Source organism: Triticum dicoccoides, chromosome 1A, assembly GCF_002162155.2.
Source record: "Triticum dicoccoides isolate Atlit2015 ecotype Zavitan chromosome 1A, WEW_v2.0, whole genome shotgun sequence".
Classification (NCBI taxonomy): domain Eukaryota; kingdom Viridiplantae; phylum Streptophyta; class Magnoliopsida; order Poales; family Poaceae; genus Triticum; species Triticum dicoccoides.
In genome coordinates, this window is record NC_041380.1 from 584,956,012 (window position 1) to 584,974,919 (window position 18,908).

Genomic DNA, 18,908 nt, shown 5'->3' on the forward strand with positions numbered 1-18,908 from the left:
ACTTCATTCTCTGTTTCTTTTCTTTAACATCAGTATAGACGCAAGCGCTCATACATACGCGCATATACTCGTCCCTATGCGCCTCGTCGTAGAAGGGAATGTCTCCTCCCACTGAAAGCGCATCGTCGGAAATACTGAAAGAAATTTAAAAATAATGCGAGCGCTGGGATACCACTATCCCTCTAACCATCCAACCGCATGTTGGTTTCTGTTTCTAATGCCCTGTTAACTGGCTTCTTGTAAAAATTACAATTCATTCTTTATTCTTGTTAAACAGCTTCATTTTTAAATAAAAATCGTTTTTCAATTCTCGTGGAAAATTACGAAGCCAGCTAGCAGCAGCAGAGGCGAGAGAGCTCAGCCGCAAGTGGAGAGAGGCCACTGAGGCGCCACGTGTACCCAGCCGCTGCCTCACTCACGAGCTCCACTCCCGCTCCCTCTTCCCCACCCAAACCCGTGACATTGCCGTGCGCGCCACCGGCGACGAGACCGCCGGCCTAGATGGCTTCCTCCGCGCTGGCCTCCCCGGCGCCGCGCCCTGCGCCACGCGGCAACCGCCACCCTCGCGCGTGCCCGGCAGCCGCCGCCGCCGCCTCTCCAGTGCCGCGCCGTCTCGGCGCCGCCGCGCGCTGCCGGGCGGTGGCCGCCCCCGCCGGCCCCTCGCCACCCGGGTACGTATTAATCATTACCCCTACTCGCACCGGCTCTTCGCCGTTCGAACCGTGCCAGAGGCTCAGAGCTCATCAGGCAATCGTCGTCGTCTTTACGTTTGGTTCAGGGTGGCGGAGAGGCCGGAGGCGGACGTGGTGGTGATCGGGAGCGGGCTCGGGGGCCTCTGCTGCGCGGGGCTCCTGGCGAGGTACGGGCAGGACGTGGTGGTGCTGGAGAGCCACGACCGGCCCGGCGGCGCCGCCCACTCGTTCGACGTCAAGGGGTTCCACTTCGACTCCGGCCCCTCGCTCTTCTCCGGCTTCCAGTCCAGAGGGCCGCAGGCCAACCCCCTCGCCCAGGTCACCCTCCATCGATTGCTTCCTTCCTCTGCAAGCACCAACAGAGCAAAAATTGGGAAACCATTTCAGAGAAATTAATAACTGTCTGAAGTCTTAACTGAACTAATCAACAGAGCAAAACTGTCTGTACTAAATGCAGAAATTGTGGTGAGAGCTCGAGGCTGGTCTGATGCAATGATGAATTCTACTGGCCTTGCAGGTCCTCGACGCGCTAGGCGAATCGGTTCCGTGTGCATCCTATGACTCCTGGATGGTTCATGTCCCTGAAGGACAGTTCGAGTCGCGGATAGGGCCGACTGATTTCCTCAAGGTTCAGTTAACTTGTAGCACACGCCAGACTCTGCTTGGTTAATTTGCAGTGAATTGTTCTGGATTCATAGATGTGATGTTCGCTGCTTGGTCGGCAGGATGAGACTGAAATTTGCTAATAAGCATGACTTACAATTGGTTGCTTTCTACCTATGAAACTTAGTAGTGCACTTTGTTTGATGTTGTATGTTACCCTTTCTTTGTATCCCAATGCTCTGGCAGTATAAGTGATTACATATAATTCTTGCAGGACCTTGAGACTTATGTCGGTCTTGACGCGACCCGGGAGTGGCAAAAGCTTCTAGTGAGTTCCCTGCATTCGATATTCAGTTTCTTAGTACAAGTCTGTTTAGCTGTACCTACTGAAATGCTGAAAAAACACATGAAGCCAAATGGGCAATGAATTGTCTCTTTTTTGTGTATAGCATATACTCCCTCCGTCCAGAAATACTTGTCGGATGAATGGATGTATCTAGACGTATTTTAGTTTTAGATACGTCCATTTTTATGCATTTCTTCGACAAGTATTTCCGGACGGAGGGAGTATATACAAGTATCATTTAAATTTATAGAAGTTTCATGATTCAAATGTGAGACCAAACGTTAGTTTACCATATGGTACTGTTATGCCCCTTGAAACCTCTGCTAATACGGTATCAAAAACAATCTCAGGATGCAGTTATTCCTATATCCGCAGCTGCGATGGCTCTGCCTCCCCTCTCCATCCGAGGCGATCTGGGCATCCTTTCGACAGCAGCCGGTAGATACGCACCTTCTCTGTTGCAGTCCTTGATTAAAATGGGGCCTCGGGGAGCCCTAGGCACCACGAAACTGCTACGCCCATTCTCGGAGATTGTCGACTCGCTGGAGCTGAAAAACCCCTTTGTCCGTAACTGGATCGACCTCCTGTGCTTTCTGCTTGCGGGCGTCAAATCCGACAGCGCGCTTTCTGCAGAAATGGTAAGCTGATAAATTTCCACCAGGTTAATTACCCTATTATCCTATTCTCTTTGTTCGCAAAAACAAAAATTTATCCTGTTCTCTTTAGTGATTGTCCAAAAAAAACCGCATTTCATTTACATGAGAACTGGGCAATATCGTGTTGGACTCCAGTAGTAATTTTATAAATGAAACAAATTGGTGCACAGTCTATATCTATTTGTTTGTTCCTGGCCCTTAAACTAGTAGTAATAGTAATTTTATAATGTCAAAAAACAAAATAGAAAGAAAAAGGATTGTGTGTTTTATAGAAAGAAAAAGGAAAAACAGAATGGATGTGGCTGTTGGGATTCGAGCCCAGGTCTCCACGGCCACAACGTGGAATTCTCACCACTAAACTACAGCCACAACTTGTGATAATTTTCCGTAAGTTATGTACATATTACTGCAGTTACGGATGGCAGTCATCTGGTCCATGAATCATGACAGAGGCGCCTGCTCCATGAACAAATTCATGTCCGGATATTTGGCATTGGAGCCATGGGCTTTTGTAAAAACTTGTAATCAATCTTTACCTCTTGTTAACTATATACAATTCTGAAGATTTATGCTCGTCATTTGGTCTAACTACAATGTCAGGTTTATATGTTTGCAGAATGGTACAAGCCAGGATGCAAGCTGGAGTACCCTCTGGGTGGGAGTGGAGCGATAATCGATGCCCTGGTACGGGGTATCGAAAAGTTTGGTGGAAGACTTGCTCTTAATTCTCATGTGGAGAAGATTTTGATCGAGAACGGTCGGGCTGTTGGCGTCAAGCTACGAGGTGGACAGGTAAGCCGCTCCAGAGGATACCGTTTTATTGCCAAATATATGAAGTATAATATTAGTTCATGGGAATTAACAGCTTGACAATTATTAGTAAGTCTTTGATTCAGACGACATATATTTCATAATATCTTCAAGATGCCAAAATTCCTCGAGTCAGATGGTACAGTACAAAATGCAATAATTAATACAGCCTGTTAGTGGCAGGAAACTACATGCTCCAAATCTTCTAAGCCACTGGCCCAATTTTTGATAGATTGAAATGTCCTTGCCTCAAACAACCAAATCATCAGCTTGCTCCAACGTCAAAGTCCAAGAACTCGGCTAATCACCTCTGTATCTTTCTTTGCGCCCCTTCAGCAGTCGGATAAGCGAAGCCTTTTACTGAGCAATAGCAGGTGATACACCTGGTTATCCCTAGTTTCTTATCTCTCGAGTCAAAGGAACATAAACCGCCAAGATGTTCACAAGTTCCCTTCAAAACGGGCAAAGAGAAATTACTGTTAGAAAAAAGATGTGGAGCAAGAGCAAGAATGTCTTTCTTATGTCCACATTAGAAGCTTGCCTTGGGTATCACGTTGTGTTCTTCGGCAGTTTCCATCTTCTTCTTCAGAAAATATGTATAAAGCTCAATATCTCCTGGAAACTGTGAGGGGGAAATGAGGGAAGAAAATATTAACAACACTGCTTATGAACCCTTATAACACTAAAAAAAAGGTCAAGAGATTTTACAAAACAGAACTTAGTTACCAGCTTATCGACCTCGTTACAGATAATCCTTTTGTAGGTACCGTCCTTGATGCTTTTCTTTGGAGGTGACTGTGTTTTGTTATACGCAACAAAAATTGAATTAGAATATTTCCAAATCATAAACAGACAATAAAATGCAAATACAGAGAAATTTGAGCAAATAGATGAATTGCGTAGGTATGCATGGATTTAAGATTATTTGTTGAAAGCCAATTTGTCAATGATTAATATGATATCTCAATTTCTACCAAATAATAATCTGAAAATCTTGTTATGTTAAGTACATTTTCAATCCTCGCGCGTCAAAAGTTTGAAAGTGTACAACTAGATCCCAATTTAAATTTAGCTTCTGTTTAAATGATAAATGAGTTGCAAAGAACTGAATGACAAAGAAAGATAGCTCTGACAAAAAGCCACTTCAAAAATAGAAATGCCACAAAGTGCTACTCTTAAGTATTTTCACATCTCATCTAAGGATATATGTACAAAATGCCTTTCCTGAAAACTCCCTATAAGATAGGATAGCAAACATGTATTTACCGCTTAAGCACTGATGCATTAGAGGAATTGAAAGAGTCATATTAATCAGAAGATAGGGCCGTTTGGTTTCTATGGAGGAATTAGGCTTCATCAGGAACATAGGGCCCGTTTCGTTTGCTACCAACATGAGAGAAGCCTTACCAAACTTTTGGGGCATTTCCAAATGTTAGTGCCAAACCAAGTGGAAGCCATTTTTATTGGCTTGCCAAGGCAAAAGTTGGCACTACACCAAGCAAATCAAACATATGCATGTTTTGCTTTAATTTTCATGAATAAATAGCCCAAATCGCTTGACAAGATAAATTCATGGTAAACACATGAGACCATGGCAAAAGAGTTGTTTGAGGAAAGTGTCGTATGCTATGGAGGAAACACAAAATTCTAACATCAGAAGAACGCTATTGACTAAAAGGGTCATTTGCTCTTCTTGGAAAATAAATAAATGATAAGCTTTGAATGCTACCTTAGCACCAGTAAGATCAATAAGATGATCAACCTGAAAAGTATATGCAGAACAATTAACTCCATAATGTGCAATATTGTGTGTAAACAAATATTAAATGGATGGTAATAATACATGTGAACCAGTACCGTATCTTGTACAGAAGATTCACAATCCTCCAAATCTAGACCAGCAAACTCAGTAAGATCGTAGACCAATTGAACTTTTCCTTCTCGGATTTGGTCGATAATATCTTGACGGTCCTTTCTTTTAATGAGAAGTTCATGCACAACATAGTAATACAACTGATGCCTCTGCCCCATCTTCTCCAGATGCTCCATGAGTTGTAAGCACTCATTGACAGCAATCTTAATTTGGAAAAACAGCATTTTATTGAAAAGTTTATTTTCCATGACGATAGCCTTAGCAAGCACCCCATCTCTGGTCTCTCTATACCTCGCTGACTCCATTAGCTTGTCAAAAAACTCGATGTATTGCAAATCACCATCCAGGGTGGTAGGTTCAATATAATTACAACATGGAGAGGAATACTGTCAACACAAAAAACATACAAAGCTAAGACTCCAAATGCGGTACATTACATAATCAATGCATATATGAAATTAAGTGATAGTTGGAGGAAAGATCTAGATGTGTACCTACCTCCCCAGTAAATTGGTGGAAGAAGTGCGGATAGGACTTTGCTTTGATGCCATCACGTATGGCATGATAGTAGTATGTCATGGTGCGAGTGAAGTCGACACGTAGCTCCTCCTTGGCTGCCTGGCAATTGAAGAGGCTCTCTTCTGAATTTTGAGACTCTTTCAGATGGTACATGTCCAAACGAACACGAAGAACTTCATCACTAGTGATGAGCGGCTGTGGTGAATCCACCTTCTCCCCGAGACTCACGTCCAAAGCTGATCCCATGTTGTCACGCCATTCCCCTTGTTAGCAATCAGCAACATTGCTTCCTCTTCGCCCCTTTCCCTTTCTCGATCTAGTATGTGGCACGGGTGACCACGGTTTGCCCGACACTTTATTATAATCTATTTCATCGTATTCATTCGCCTTAATCTCCTCCTCATCTTCCTCCCAGGGATACTTGCATTTATTTGTGTAGAAGGGGATGTCACGGAATTCAGCAAGAATGTGCGTAATTGGCAGGTTTGTAGGATAACTAGGACCCGCATCATTACCAGGAGTATATATGTACATCAACATCAAATAAAAAGATCTCTTTATGCCTCCTGGAACGAGAGCAGCGTGTGTGAATGCAAACTGTATAAAAATAGCCTGCTTAGAACTGAAATTACATAAGAAAGAAGGCATTGTAACTTGACCCAATAGCAAACAATGCACAAGGCCTTGGATTATCCGCGATATCTGGCTACTGTTACTGGGTAGCGTGGTACTGAGTCATCAGTTGATCCTGGTAAGATGAAATCTAATGTAGTACGTAGTTGGAACTCAGTGGCAACATGGGACCTAAAGAAGGCGAGATGATCGAGCTAGGTTTCAAGTAATAACAAGATCAAAAAGCATGTGTGTGCGTTGGCGTTGGAGATTCAGAAAGCAGGCTACCTTGTAGGCTTGTACAGCACTGGAAATTCACAGGAGCGGGCGAGGGGAGAGAGAAGGCAGTGGCACAGTAACCGAGAACCTGAATCGGACGGGAGAATCCAAGGACGGTGAGCCGGGGGTGGCGGCGCTGAAGGGCCCAAAGACGACGGAGGCGGCTCAACCTAATTAAGCAGTCGAATAGAACAGAGGTGAGAGACGAATTCTTACGGGATTACAGTTACCGGGTGAGGTGTCAATACATGGTTGGAAATCAGAGGGGACACAGTAAAATCAATACTAAGAGTAGTGGAGTAATATTTTAGTATCCAATAACGGAAATAGTAACTCGCGGACGTTCGCCAGGGAGCAACTGCCAGCGAATTCCTAAATTGCCACACGATCTTGATCCTACGGTGCAGACTGGATAACTTTTCTACACTCAAAATAAAAGAAATGCCATGAGAGTTTTGCAAAAAAAAAAAGCAACCCAGTTTCCCGAAATATACTGAAACTGTCAGACGAACGTTCGTAAATGCCATCTCTTGTGGCGAACGTTCGCCAGATAGTAAGGCTCCAATTCAGATTCATGTGGCATATCTTTAGTTATGAAGCACTCCCTCTGTCCCAAAATAAGTGTTGCTGATTTAGTACAACCTTAGTACAAATCCGCAATAGCCAATTCTATATAGTATCATCCTTCCCAAGTAAACAAAGTGCTATCTTCTGTACTACTGTCTACTGGATATCCATCCCATTAAAGATTCAGGCCTTTGCCACCTTTGCACTAGCTAGTGGCAGACCATGGAAATCTTGTAGGCCAAGACGAGCGACCTCCTCGTTGTCTCATGCATCTGTTTTCGAGTGCCATGCATGATTACCTTTTCCTTCGTATCGACTTCCATCATGCTTGAAACATTGAATCGGCTGCTGAAATCCTGTCATGAATGAATGTTTTCCTCTTTGCAGATTGTACGTGCGAAGAAAGCGGTCGTTAGCAACGCGTCCATGTGGGATACCTTGGGTCTTCTGCCACCAGATGCCGTCCCGAGATCATACCAAGATCAAGTGAAGGCGACCCCCCAGTGCGATTCGTTCATGCACCTCCACCTGGGTTTCGACACGGAGGTTGGTTAATTTGGTTGTCATATAGTACTATATGCTTCATCCTAACAAATTATCCCTGATAGTCATGTCTACTTCCATGTTTGCTTAATCGGTACATTTTCTCGCTGTAACCATCTATGTATGTAACTGGACAGTGTGTCAAGGAGGACCTTGGGATCCACCATATCGTGGTTAATGACTGGGACAAAGGGGTCGACGGCGAGCAGAACGTGGTGCTGATATCGGTCCCCAGCGTTCTCAGCGAGGGCCTGGCGCCGCCAGGGAAGCACATCCTTCACGCGTACACACCGGGGACGGAGCCTTTCGGCCTGTGGGACGGGCTCGACCGGAAGAGTGCGGCATACCGGAGCCTAAAAGAGGAGCGTTCCGAGGTACTCCACATAGTAATATGCAAACTAGCTAGTAGAAATGTAGAATTGCTACTCTTCCAGTAATCCACATAATAGCTTTGTCCCATGGTCTATTGGAATCAGCACCTAGATAGAAAATCGATGCACTTTACCACTTTCAACATCCTTTGGAGCTCCTTTCGTCCAAAGTTTAGCAAAAAACTTCTTTCACAAAAGTGAAGCAAAAGTTAGTTTATACAGTCCTTCCTTTTTACTGGCCATGAGCTGCTGTAACCTGCTGTCTGTCCTAACCAACTTTGTAATGCAAATGCAAACTTTTCCTTGCAGGTGATGTGGAAGGCGGTGGAGCTGGCGCTGGGCCCGAAGTTCAGCCGGGAAAAGTGCGACGTGAAGCTGGTCGGCACGCCGCTGACGCACAAGCGGTTCCTCCGGCGGAACCGGGGCACCTACGGCCCCGCCATCAAGGCCGGGGAGGCGACGTTCCCGGGGCAGGCGACGCCGGTCCCGCAGCTCTTCTGCTGCGGCGACTCCACCTTCCCCGGGATCGGCGTGCCCGCGGTGGCCGCCAGCGGGGCCATCGTCGCCAACACGCTCGTCTCCGTGGCGCAGCACTCGGAGCTCCTCGACGCCGTCGGCATCTGACCGGTAACTGTGCCCAGTGCAGGACACGTTCTGGTAAAGTGGTAAGTTGAGCACATGCTTGATTACCAGCACCTTTGCTTGGAGTCCAGCTGTGATGAATCAGCTTCTCACAGCACACGCACACTTTGCACTTTACAGTGGCATGTAAGAACTGTAGTGGTATTACTAGTAGTATAGCTGGGCTGGCATGGCATGGATTGACCGGTCAGCGAGCTAACGACAGCGAGCACGATGAGCATGATGAGGATGAACCTTTTGGAGTGCTCCTCTCTGTTGCTGCTGCCACTTGTTTCTTGTTGCCATTCTTGTTGGGCAAAGTTGTGTGTGTGGCTGCAGATGCATTGCCAGGACTTTGCTTGCTTGCATCAAGTTTCAAGTATCACCAGTTTATTACATCAAAGTTTCTCTCCCTGCATTACAGGCAGGCAGGCAGGCAGCTGTGGAGAAGAACCATGCAACATTTTGTTCAGTGGAGTATAAAGATACAGAGAAAAAGAAAGCAGCATATTGCTCGGTACTGCACATGAGAAGATTTATTAATCAGCACATGCAGAAGAGACAGGCAGAGTTTTCTTATGTGCTTCCTCCGTAACTTAATATAAGATGTTTTTTGACACTATGACAGTGCCAAAAAATGTTTTATATTTTGATACAGTATACAGAGGGGGTAGTTTGCAAAAAAAGAAAAAACATGGAATGTATATAAAGTGTTACATGCTGCCTGTACATCACTGATTGTTCAGGTACAGTATAGTGCTACTTACTCCCTCCGTTCCTAAATATTTGTCTTTCTATACATTTTAAATAGACCACAACATACAAATGTATGTAGACATATTTTAAAGTGTAGATTCACACATCTTGCTTTGTATGTAGTCACTTGTTGAAATCTCTAGAAAGACAAATATTTACGAACAGTGGGAGTACATGACATGGAGTTCCAGCACTGAATAACGCAGCCTCTGACGGAGTGGTCTCCTGTTTCTGCCGAAAGTTCTGTGGCACCACACCTCATGGCTCATGCAGCCTTGTGTCCACTTCGGATCACAACGTGTTGGATTTTGTGTTGAATATTACAGTAAAGAATTGGATGCTCTGTCTTTGTGCGTGTGCAACTTTGAAAGCTTGTTTCACAGAAGCATCATCATCTCTCCTGCAGAGCACAAAAAGCTATACTTGTCTTTTTTGTCTTTCAGAAAATGCCCTTTCCACGCCCATGTACCTTCTGTATCTTCCTGTGTTATAACTGCAGTACAAAATTAACGGCAGTTGCATCACTGAGGACGTAATATCCAAAATATTAAGCATTTCACTAACAGTTTTTTTTCAACTGCCAATGTTTAAATACAGTATAAGATAATCCTTTCACATCAGAGGTCACTCCCAAGTAAATACAAATCCCATCTAGTATTATCCATCCATCCATCAGTCAATCCACAGAAATTTCGCTGCGAAATTGACTGCGAATAAAAGGCGTCACCTTCACAGTTCTTCAGTCTCAGCCTCAGTTTGTATCTTTCGATTTTTTTTTCAAACTATGATGATTTTTATAGCAAATTCGAAAACTATACATCCTAATGGAGAAAAATCAAAAGTATCACCCCGTCGGCCTCCTGTTGGCCGAAAAGGGACTTTTCGGCCTACCGTTGGCCAAAAAGTACTTTTCGGCCAACAATTGGCCAAAGAGTCCCTCTTCAGCCCTCTACTTTTTAAAAAATTCATATCAAATAGGATTTTTAGTATTTTAATTTGATTCTTTTTGCATTAGATTAGAAATTTTATGAAGTTTCTGTAGATATCAGGTTTGACTAGATTTGAAACTTTGAATTTGAATTTTTATGAATTTTCTCAAATCACTAAATTGCCTATAATTTGAGCTAGGAGTATTCTTTTTAGATGATTCTTTTTGCTGCTGGTTCTTTGTGACTTTGTTTATCAGTAGTAATTAATTGGTGAATTTTAGGATTATTTAAAATTAGGTTTTATGAAAACAGTTCTATTTTAGTATTTTATAGGTTTTATGCGATTTCTTTTAATTTTAATTGCTTTAAAAAAAATTCTTTAGTTTTTTTGACATATTCTTTTTGTTTCTGTTTAGTTATTTGTAGTATTTTTTTGTATTTTATTTCTTTTATCCTACTAGAAAACTTGTTTTGAGCTTCATAGGAGTTTATATTTAAAAGTGCCTTGTAAATCCTGTACGACCATTGCCGTTTTATGCATGAAAAAAAATACTTTCCCATAATCTTTTTCCCTGCATTTTTTTGCCACCATTTTCTTTCCCGCCATTCTCTCCCGCCACACTAAGGAGTGCTGCATTGACGAAGGATGACGATGATGCCTTCATGTGGAGTGTGAAACACTGTGTGAGAGAAGTCATAAGTGTGAAACACTCTCCGATGATGATGACGAAGCTGCCAGCACTTATGACTTCTCTCAGACAGTGCTTCACACTCCACCAGCAGCACCGACGCAGGAGACACATACCGTGTCAGACGATGTTATCTACGATCGTGGACACCATGAGGCTCGTTTTATAAGTTGAGAAGTGAAGATGGCGAGAAAGAAGATGGCGGGAAAGAAGATGGCGGGAGAGAATGGCGGGAAAGAAGATGGCGGGAGAGAATGGCGGGAAAGAAAATGGAGGGAGAGAATGGCGGGAAATAAAATGGTGGGAGAAAATGGAAGGAGAGAATGTCGTAAAAACCTAATTTTAAATAATCGTAAAATTCACCAATTAATTACTACTGATAAACAAAGTCACAAAGAACCAGTATCAAAAAGAATCATCTAAAAGGAATACTCCTAGCTCAAATTATAGGCAATTTAGTGATTTGAGAAAATTCATGAAAATTCAAATTCAAAGTTTCAAATCTAGTCAAACTTGATATCTACAGAAACTTCATAAAATTTCTAATCTAATGCAAAAAGAATCAAATTAAAATACTAAAAATCCTATTTAATATGAATTTTTTAAAAAGTAGAGGGCTGAAGAGGGACTCTTTGGCCAACAACGGTAGGCCGAAAAGTACTTTTTGGCCAACGGTAGGCCGAAAAGTCCCTTTTCGGCCAACGGGAGGCCGACGGGGTGATAGTTTTGATTTTTCTCCATTAAGATGTATAGTTTTCGAATTTGCTACAAAAATCATCATAGTTTAAAAAAAAAATCGTATCTTTCCTCCTTTCTTTCGGTTCACATGCTCGCCATCACCTCCTCCTCCTCAACTATTTTTCTACTGCATGCCAATAATGTTGAGTGCCAGAAAAAGAAAAGTTTGGAGGGTAGAAGGGGAGGAGCAGCCGCTCCCTGCCCTCCACTCACTCCCACTCTCCCTCCCTCACTCGTCAGTCACCATTACCTACTGGCCGGCCGGCCCGGTGACCGTCGCCCCCCTCCGCCGCCCCGAAACCAGCGGTTCGTGCAGGGAGAAGAATCGCGGGAACCGTGGAACCGCTGAGGGGCTGCGGCTTGATCTGCTCCAGAATTTTCGGCCTTCGATCTCCCCGGCAGGTTTGGTTTCAGGTAATGGTTCTTGGATTCTCTGATCCCGCCGGAGAAAAAGTTCATCTTTATTGCCCGCGCCGGCCCGGTTTGCGGCTGGTTCGACCCAATTGTCTCGGAGGATCTTGGTCCAATTTCCTGAGGGATTTGTCCCTCACGATTTGGAGAGAGTCGCTGGTTTTTTTATTCAGTGGATCTTCTAGGTCTCTGGGTGGGTACAAATTCGGCTGATGTTTTTTTTTTCAGGAGATGTGTGCTCTGACTGAAGAACAATTTATTATTTCCTGACGATTATTTTCTGGGGGATTTATCCATTCCGAGTTAATCTTGACCGAAATTTGTTGTGGGCAGCTGTTGTTGAAGCAGGTGGTGGAGGGAGCTGCATTGGCAGTAGGCTGATGCTTCTGCTGGCAAGGAGATGAGCCCTCTGCTGTTTGCAGACGCTGACCTTGGTGATCTCCATTAATTCCTCACCAATCAGCTGGGAGATGGCGTATTCTGGGCAGAGGCATGCCGGTGCCGCCGGGAGCTCGTCGCGGCAGGGGAATGGCTTGAAGGGGCAGGCCAGCTCAGTCGAGTTCCTGGGAAGGGGGATGGTGGGGATGCAGCTCAGAGATGCAAAGCCAGATGATGCTGATGATGAAAGGGTAGGTTGATTGGTCACTATTCCTGTTTGATTGACTCGTTACTCAACTAATTGTACTGTTTGAGGTAGAATGAGCAATTTATCAGTAATCACTGTATTTAGTCTACGATGAAATGGCACTGCGTGATTCTGCTCTGCCGCAGATTTGCGGTGTGTTCTAGAACCTGGGAATGCAGTTTTATGCTCTGGCTTTGCTCTGTTATGCCTCATGTATATCCACAGCAAGCCTAAGGATAATTGTTGATCAACTCTGCAACTTGTTTTACTGGATAAAGTGACTCAATTCTACATTTTCAGGACAATGAGCCAGATGTGGTTGCAGATTCTGGTTCTGAAGCTGGTCAAATAATTGCAACCACAATCCGTGGTCGAAATGGTCTGCCTAAACAGGTAAAGGTGATGCTACATTCATCTTGACAATCTATAATGTTTGGCTGTCAAAGCACAATTTGCTGATATGGTGGTTAATGAAACAGTCCGTCAGTTACATTGCTGAACATGTGGTTGGAACTGGTTCTTTTGGGGTTGTATTTCAGGTAAACTTCTGGCCTTTGCGTTGTCTAAACTGGTCTATGCTCAACTGATTGTCAATGGCATATAACCTCTTATTGTCAACTCTTCAGGCGAAATGTCGAGAAACAGGAGAAGTCGTTGCCATCAAAAAGGTTCTTCAAGATAAGCGTTACAAAAACAGGGAATTGCAAATTATGCATATGCTTGACCATCCGAACATTGTTGGTCTTAAGCATTACTTCTTCTCAACCACTGAAAGGAATGAGCTTTATCTTAATCTTGTCCTTGAGTTCGTTCCAGAGACAGTAAACCGGATGGCAAGACAGTACAACAGAATGAATCAAAGAGTGCCCCTCATTTATGTCAAACTATACACTTATCAGGTCTGACCTGACCTGGCAGTTAATTTTCTGAACGATGTTATGCTTTGCACAATTGTCCTCCATCTTTATTTGTTTTTACAAAAATTATTTTAAAGTTAATCGTTGCACTAGTTATGCTGTGATGTGGAACTCGTGGTATATGATATGTTCCCTAATTAGTTGCAGCACATTTTTGTCCTCATGCCTGCTTGAAACTTATGTTCCAATACTTGAGTACTGTATTGGGACCTATCTACAAGTTTCAGATTAGTTATTCACATTGATGGCTTGACTAACAACCCAAAATAAATTCTGAGACATCCAAACGTACAACCGAACCAGCCTGTCAGTTCTACAGTCTTTGAATTTATGTTCTACAACTTTCTTCTTGTATGTTTACTTAATCAGAAGGCGCTATTTTCTTTGTATATATCAGTATATCACACAGGCGAGTAGATGCCATACGTTTTTTTTTCTGAGATAATTATGTGCACATTTTTGTAGTAGTGTGAACGTTATCTCTACTAGGGACTCCAATAGACCATCTACTGTATAACCGATGAATCACACATTAGTGCATCCTTGTTATTTACTTGCTTCTTCTTACTACAGATAAAAGTTTAGTTAATGAGTTCTGTCATATATCTGTAATCTGTAATCTGTTTGCTCTTTGTAGTTGCTCAAGTCAGAATATAATGTCCCGGCCATGCAACAGAATTGTTCCTTCAGTTGTCTTTTGATATTGAGTATTAGCTTTACAAGTCGTCTAATTATTGTTCCTGTAATCTCATAACTTTGCAGATATGTCGAGCACTTGCTTATATACACAACTGTGTTGGCATCTGCCACCGTGATATCAAACCACAGAACGTTCTCGTGAGATTTTAACCTCCCTTTCTATGCTTATTGCTTAATATGTTGTGCTATACATATCTTTCCTCACCCTCTGAATTGTTTGGCCAGTTGAGCTTTCTTTACATCAGGAAGAACAATTACTAAACAAATTTGAAGAACCACTAATACATTTTTACTAACCCAGTGAACTTCCCACTGTAGGTTAACCCACATACACACCAGCTTAAAATATGTGATTTTGGCAGTGCAAAGGTCTTGGTAAGTTATCTTCTATATTAGGTTTTGAAATTTAAATGCACGAGTCCTGCTGATTTTGAAAAGAGCATGCTAAACTTTCTTGATAATAAGAATAAAAAAGGTGTGCAGTTATGCCAGTAACCTACCAAGACATGGTGATTTCTATTTTTTTTGATGTAATGTTTTGAATATATGCAGGTCAAGGGAGAGCCAAATATCTCGTACATATGCTCAAGATACTACCGAGCACCAGAACTCATATTTGGTGCAACTGAATATACTACGGCCATTGATTTGTGGTCCACAGGCTGTGTCATGGCAGAGCTGCTTCTTGGACAGGTTTTGTTCACGCATATAGTCATTTCATTTTACTCTGTAGCTGCTTCTCATAATATTCATCCATGCAGCCTCTTTTTCCTGGGGAAAGTGGAGTTGATCAGCTGGTTGAGATTATCAAGGTGAAAACTTATATGACATCTTAAACTGGTCTGTCCTGAGACCTGTATTCTTTACAATGACATGTTCAGTCATAGTGCCTTGCAGGTCTTGGGTACTCCAACAAGGGAAGAGATCAAGTGCATGAATCCAAACTACACGGAGTTCAAGTTCCCACAAATTAAGGCTCACCCATGGCACAAGGTAATTTGCATATTATGTCTGCCATGCTTGATTAGTGGCTGTTTGTTGTGCAGCAGCTGTTTGATTTGGTGCATACTTTTGGAAACAATGACTGTCGTGCTGTTAAATAGTGAGAAATAATAATTAACATAGAAGTCATTTTCATGTCATCTATATGCTCAGGCGCAAAATTAAATCAACATATTTTCTCATGGTTCCTCTGTTACCTCAAAATTTTCTTTTTATTCAGGTTTTTCAGAAAAAGCTTCCACCTGAAGCAATGGACCTTGTCAGCAGGTTTCTCCAATACTCGCCAGATCTTCGGTGCACTGCTGTAAGGCCACACGATCATTTTCTTATGTTGCCTTCCAAATTGCAGATTGATAGACTATGAGCTCATTTATGTTCTAACCATGGAACCGTTCTTCAGATGGAAGCCTGCATGCACCCGTTCTTTGATGAGTTGAGAGATCCAAACACCCGTCTACCTAACGGCCGCCCTCTACCTCCCCTCTTCAACTTCAGATCTCAAGGTAGTGTAACTGTATCTAAATAGCAGTAGCAGCAGTCAAACCTTCACACTCAGTGATTCGCTTCCTGCGAATCTTGGTTGCTATAGGCTTTGCCTCATTGCTGCATTTGTCATGCTTTCTCCAGCACCTTTGGTGTGTCGGTAGTTACATTTACCTTCAGTCTTCCTAGTTCAGAAATGCACCTATCTGCATCTAGTAAACTGCTGCCAGCTGAATCAGCCCATTTTATGTGCCATTTGCAGAGCTAAACGGTATACCTCCAGAAGTCGTCGAGCGCCTGGTACCGGAGCACGCGAGAAGGCAGAACCTGTTCATGGCGCTCCGCACCTAGTTTTCGCGTGCCCTCCCCGTGTTTTTCGCGTTGTTTGGGGTCTGGTCTCTGGAGGGAAGCTGTAGCTTTGTGTGGGTGCAAGCGCTGGAGTAGTAGAGTTGCCCCAGGGTGCATGTGAGGTTTGGAGGCTTTCATGGTTGGTGTGTATAGATGATTTGAGGCTTCTGAAAGTTTCTTGCTTTGGAGCTCGTGTGCAGTTACAGTGCTTGGATGAGTTGATTATGCAATCAAAATCGTTCAGAAATATTTGCCCTCTTTATTTTCCATAGTTACGACTTACTACCAATGCCTTAAGGCTATATTGGTTGTCTCTTCACGGAAGGAAATGTGTGTTGGTAGTTGAGCACATCATGCATAAGAACTGAGACCCTTTTTTTTTTACTTTTTCTTTTGAGATGGCCAGAACTGAAGCTCTGGTGGTAAAAGGTGCACTTCAGTTTTTTTTTGGGGGAGAAGTAAAATAAGAGGTCGAAGTGCAGTAGCCTCTTGACGAGTTGGGCCATCTAGAGATTTGGGTAAGAATACCCACATGGCAAGCCTCAGGTAACTCTGTCCACTTTCTTTGCTCTTTTTGTTGTTTCCTTTTCTTTTTAAACATTATTTTACCTTCCTTTTTATTATAATTATGGGTTTATTTTTTATTTTTTATTTTTTATTTCTTATTTCACTTTACTCACTATTTCTTTTGCTTCAGATGGGAATTTTTTATTTTAAATCTCGTTTTTTATTTCTTTTCATCTTATTTTTATTACTACTTTATCAATTCAAATTTATTTCTTTTTTGGTGGAAAAAATACATTATTGTTTATGCGATACATGAACACTTTTGTTTTGGAAAATGTGATTTTTTTCAACAACTCTATTATATATTCTTGTTCAAATAGATTATTAAAAAAATGTTCAAGTACTCTATTTTATTAAAAAAAATACTAAAGGATGACAGTGGGAGATGACACATCTTGATGGAAGTGCAAAAAAGACTATCTATGGCGTGCCAAAAACAGCCTTGCTGGCGTGGGCACCCGACGCCAATAACATAGTGCCATTGTTAAAAAATAGTGGTGGCGTTGGAGCTTACATCAGCACTATATTGGACGGTAATGGCATGCCACGTGGCCAACGCCAACAGTAATATTCATCAGTAGTGACATTTCATGTTGTTGTGATGCCAGTAATTTGATTTTCAGATTTGAAATAAAGGCTGTACAACGGCGATCGCAACCAAAATGACAGTATAATCCTGTTTAAGAACAGTAAATAAATCAACTTTAAATAGACCGAATAACAACATTTAAGTTCAACAATGCACTTATTGATATAGTTCAACAAAGTAGGCAGAGTAACACATGAATGTACAAGTTTAAATAAATAGAGGTAATAATTACATGAGATCTTCCATGCATGACAACTAGCTAACTAGACTTTTTGGCAAACGAAGTCAAGGTCATAGTACGGAGTAAGTGAACCATCGTCGCTGCCAGCAGGCCTATAGTAGACCATTATCTTGTCACGATCGTAGTCGAGGTAGAACGTGGCTCTCTCCTCAGCTTCCAGCTCGCAAGCAGTTGCAAAGGCTTTCCAACCAGGGCAACCAAAATAGGTGCGGCTTGCCTCGTTGATGACAAGACAATTGAATTGTTGGGTCGTCAATATCTTTATGAGGGTGCACTGGAATGTGATGGTGGCATCTACTGGAACTCAAAACTTCTCTAAGAAGTCACGCCTTGCCCGACAAGGGATGACCTGAGCAAATTGAAATAAAAAAAACTATCTAGTTAGACAATTTTGGGCACAACCGTATAAATCGCATATGAAACTTAATCAGAACATGTTCAACTTAAATATATTGTCCTAGTGAGGAAGTCATTCAACAGATCTATGAAGAACTTCTTATCCCTTTGGCATCTCACTGAACCACTGGTCTCACATGGGGCATCCATTTACTGTTTTATCAAGTTGAGAAAAATAAGCATACATAACAGATGCATAGATATAATGCAACATAAGCGTTGCCTCTAGGACGACCGTGGGCACTACCCCTAGCCCCCCTCCTCCATTATCTCCTCTTTGCTTGATGTCCCTAGAGGTGACCGTCAGGTAAGCCCATGTGCCGCCGGTGAAAGGGGTGGCGGGAATCTCGCGTCCTATGGGCGTGACGTGGCTTCCTGGAGGGGCTGTACCTGGCGGCGCTGCGGTGACAACATGGGGATGCCAGGCATGGATGTGGTGTGATTTACTCCCTCCATTCCAGAATATAAGGTGTATTGATTTCCGTGCAAGTCAACCATTTGAAAGTTTGACCAAGATTATAGAATAAAAGCGAAAGTACTTTTAATGATAGTTCAAATTATATAAATTTCGTATTATGAATATCGATATATTTTTCTAGAAACTCAGTCAAACATGCACTCATTTGACTTAAAAAAACAAATACACCTTATATGAAGAAACGGGGGAAGTACGACGCAAGGGCCCTGGAACAGTGGTTCCACTCATAGCGGTGGCGGGCCCTCCGTCGGAAATGATGGGCCAGGAGGCGGCGTTATGCTCCTTAGGGCATCTCCACTAAGGCCCCCAAGAAGCCCCCCCCCCCCCGGGCGCTTTTTTGGATGCCGGCGAGTAAAAGATGCCCCAGTCAGGGCCCCAAGACGTCGTTTTGCGCCGGATTTAGCAAAAGTTAGCGCCGGCACGCTCACCCTGCACCCAGCCCACCGGGGGGCAGCCGGGGACACCGGCATTAGCTTTTTGCAGGCGCTGCCCCACTTGCCAGCCTCTCTCCCTCTCTCCCCCTTTCTCTTCTCCAGGCCCACCCACGT

At 43.0% G+C, this 18,908-nt stretch overlaps 2 protein-coding genes and 1 non-coding gene across 9 annotated transcripts; 2 read left to right on the plus strand and 1 right to left on the minus strand.

Moving 5' to 3' along the window:
• The first annotated feature begins 408 nt into the window (after window positions 1-408).
• On the plus strand, window positions 409-9,591 carry LOC119292608 (prolycopene isomerase, chloroplastic-like). 2 transcript variants are annotated; one of them, XM_037571397.1, is made up of 10 exons: window positions 409-671; window positions 779-1,010; window positions 1,210-1,320; window positions 1,570-1,623; window positions 1,992-2,279; window positions 2,898-3,089; window positions 7,345-7,503; window positions 7,638-7,874; window positions 8,181-8,536; window positions 8,921-9,591. In XM_037571397.1, exons 1-9 carry the CDS (start codon window positions 502-504, stop codon window positions 8,493-8,495), a joined length of 1,758 nt encoding a protein of 585 aa, XP_037427294.1. In that variant the 5' UTR covers window positions 409-501; the 3' UTR covers window positions 8,496-8,536; window positions 8,921-9,591. The 2 variants fall into 2 exon arrangements, with proteins under 2 accessions (XP_037427294.1, XP_037427291.1); XM_037571394.1 differs by having other exon boundaries at window positions 410-671; window positions 8,917-9,591.
• On the minus strand, window positions 2,595-2,666 carry TRNAH-GUG. Its single transcript has one exon. It is a non-coding gene; the product is annotated as a tRNA-His (tRNA).
• Window positions 9,592-11,766: 2,175 nt separating the features above from the next.
• Window positions 11,767-16,358, plus strand: LOC119292626 (shaggy-related protein kinase kappa-like). 6 transcript variants are annotated; one of them, XM_037571401.1, is made up of 13 exons: window positions 11,768-12,018; window positions 12,349-12,644; window positions 12,941-13,039; window positions 13,120-13,179; window positions 13,267-13,539; window positions 14,320-14,394; window positions 14,575-14,631; window positions 14,809-14,949; window positions 15,018-15,068; window positions 15,154-15,249; window positions 15,479-15,562; window positions 15,659-15,761; window positions 16,004-16,358. In XM_037571401.1, the coding sequence occupies exons 2-13, from the start codon at window positions 12,486-12,488 to the stop codon at window positions 16,090-16,092; spliced, it is 1,287 nt and encodes a 428-aa protein (XP_037427298.1). In that variant the 5' UTR covers window positions 11,768-12,018; window positions 12,349-12,485; the 3' UTR covers window positions 16,093-16,358. The 6 variants fall into 6 exon arrangements, with proteins under 6 accessions (XP_037427303.1, XP_037427298.1, XP_037427300.1 ...); XM_037571403.1 differs by having other exon boundaries at window positions 11,770-12,018; window positions 12,941-13,033; XM_037571406.1 differs by lacking the exon at window positions 14,575-14,631 and having other exon boundaries at window positions 11,767-12,018.
• The last annotated feature ends 2,550 nt before the right edge of the window (window positions 16,359-18,908 follow it).

What these genes read in the sequence shown, in the direction of transcription:
- LOC119292608 (XM_037571397.1), top strand. Translation starts at nt 502, where the DNA reads ATGGCTTCCTCCGCGCTGGCCTCCCCGGCGCCGCGCCCTGCGCCACGC. An exon ending in GGCCGACTGATTTCCTCAAG is followed by an intron (nt 1,321 to 1,569) that starts GTTCAGTTAACT and finishes TAATTCTTGCAG; the next exon opens with GACCTTGAGACTTATGTCGG. An exon ending in ACCTGGGTTTCGACACGGAG is followed by an intron (nt 7,504 to 7,637) that starts GTTGGTTAATTT and finishes GTAACTGGACAG; the next exon opens with TGTGTCAAGGAGGACCTTGG.
- LOC119292626 (XM_037571401.1), top strand. Translation starts at nt 12,486, where the DNA reads ATGGCGTATTCTGGGCAGAGGCATGCCGGTGCCGCCGGGAGCTCGTCG. An exon ending in GTCTGCCTAAACAGGTAAAG is followed by an intron (nt 13,040 to 13,119) that starts GTGATGCTACAT and finishes TTAATGAAACAG; the next exon opens with TCCGTCAGTTACATTGCTGA. An exon ending in CAGATCTTCGGTGCACTGCT is followed by an intron (nt 15,563 to 15,658) that starts GTAAGGCCACAC and finishes ACCGTTCTTCAG; the next exon opens with ATGGAAGCCTGCATGCACCC.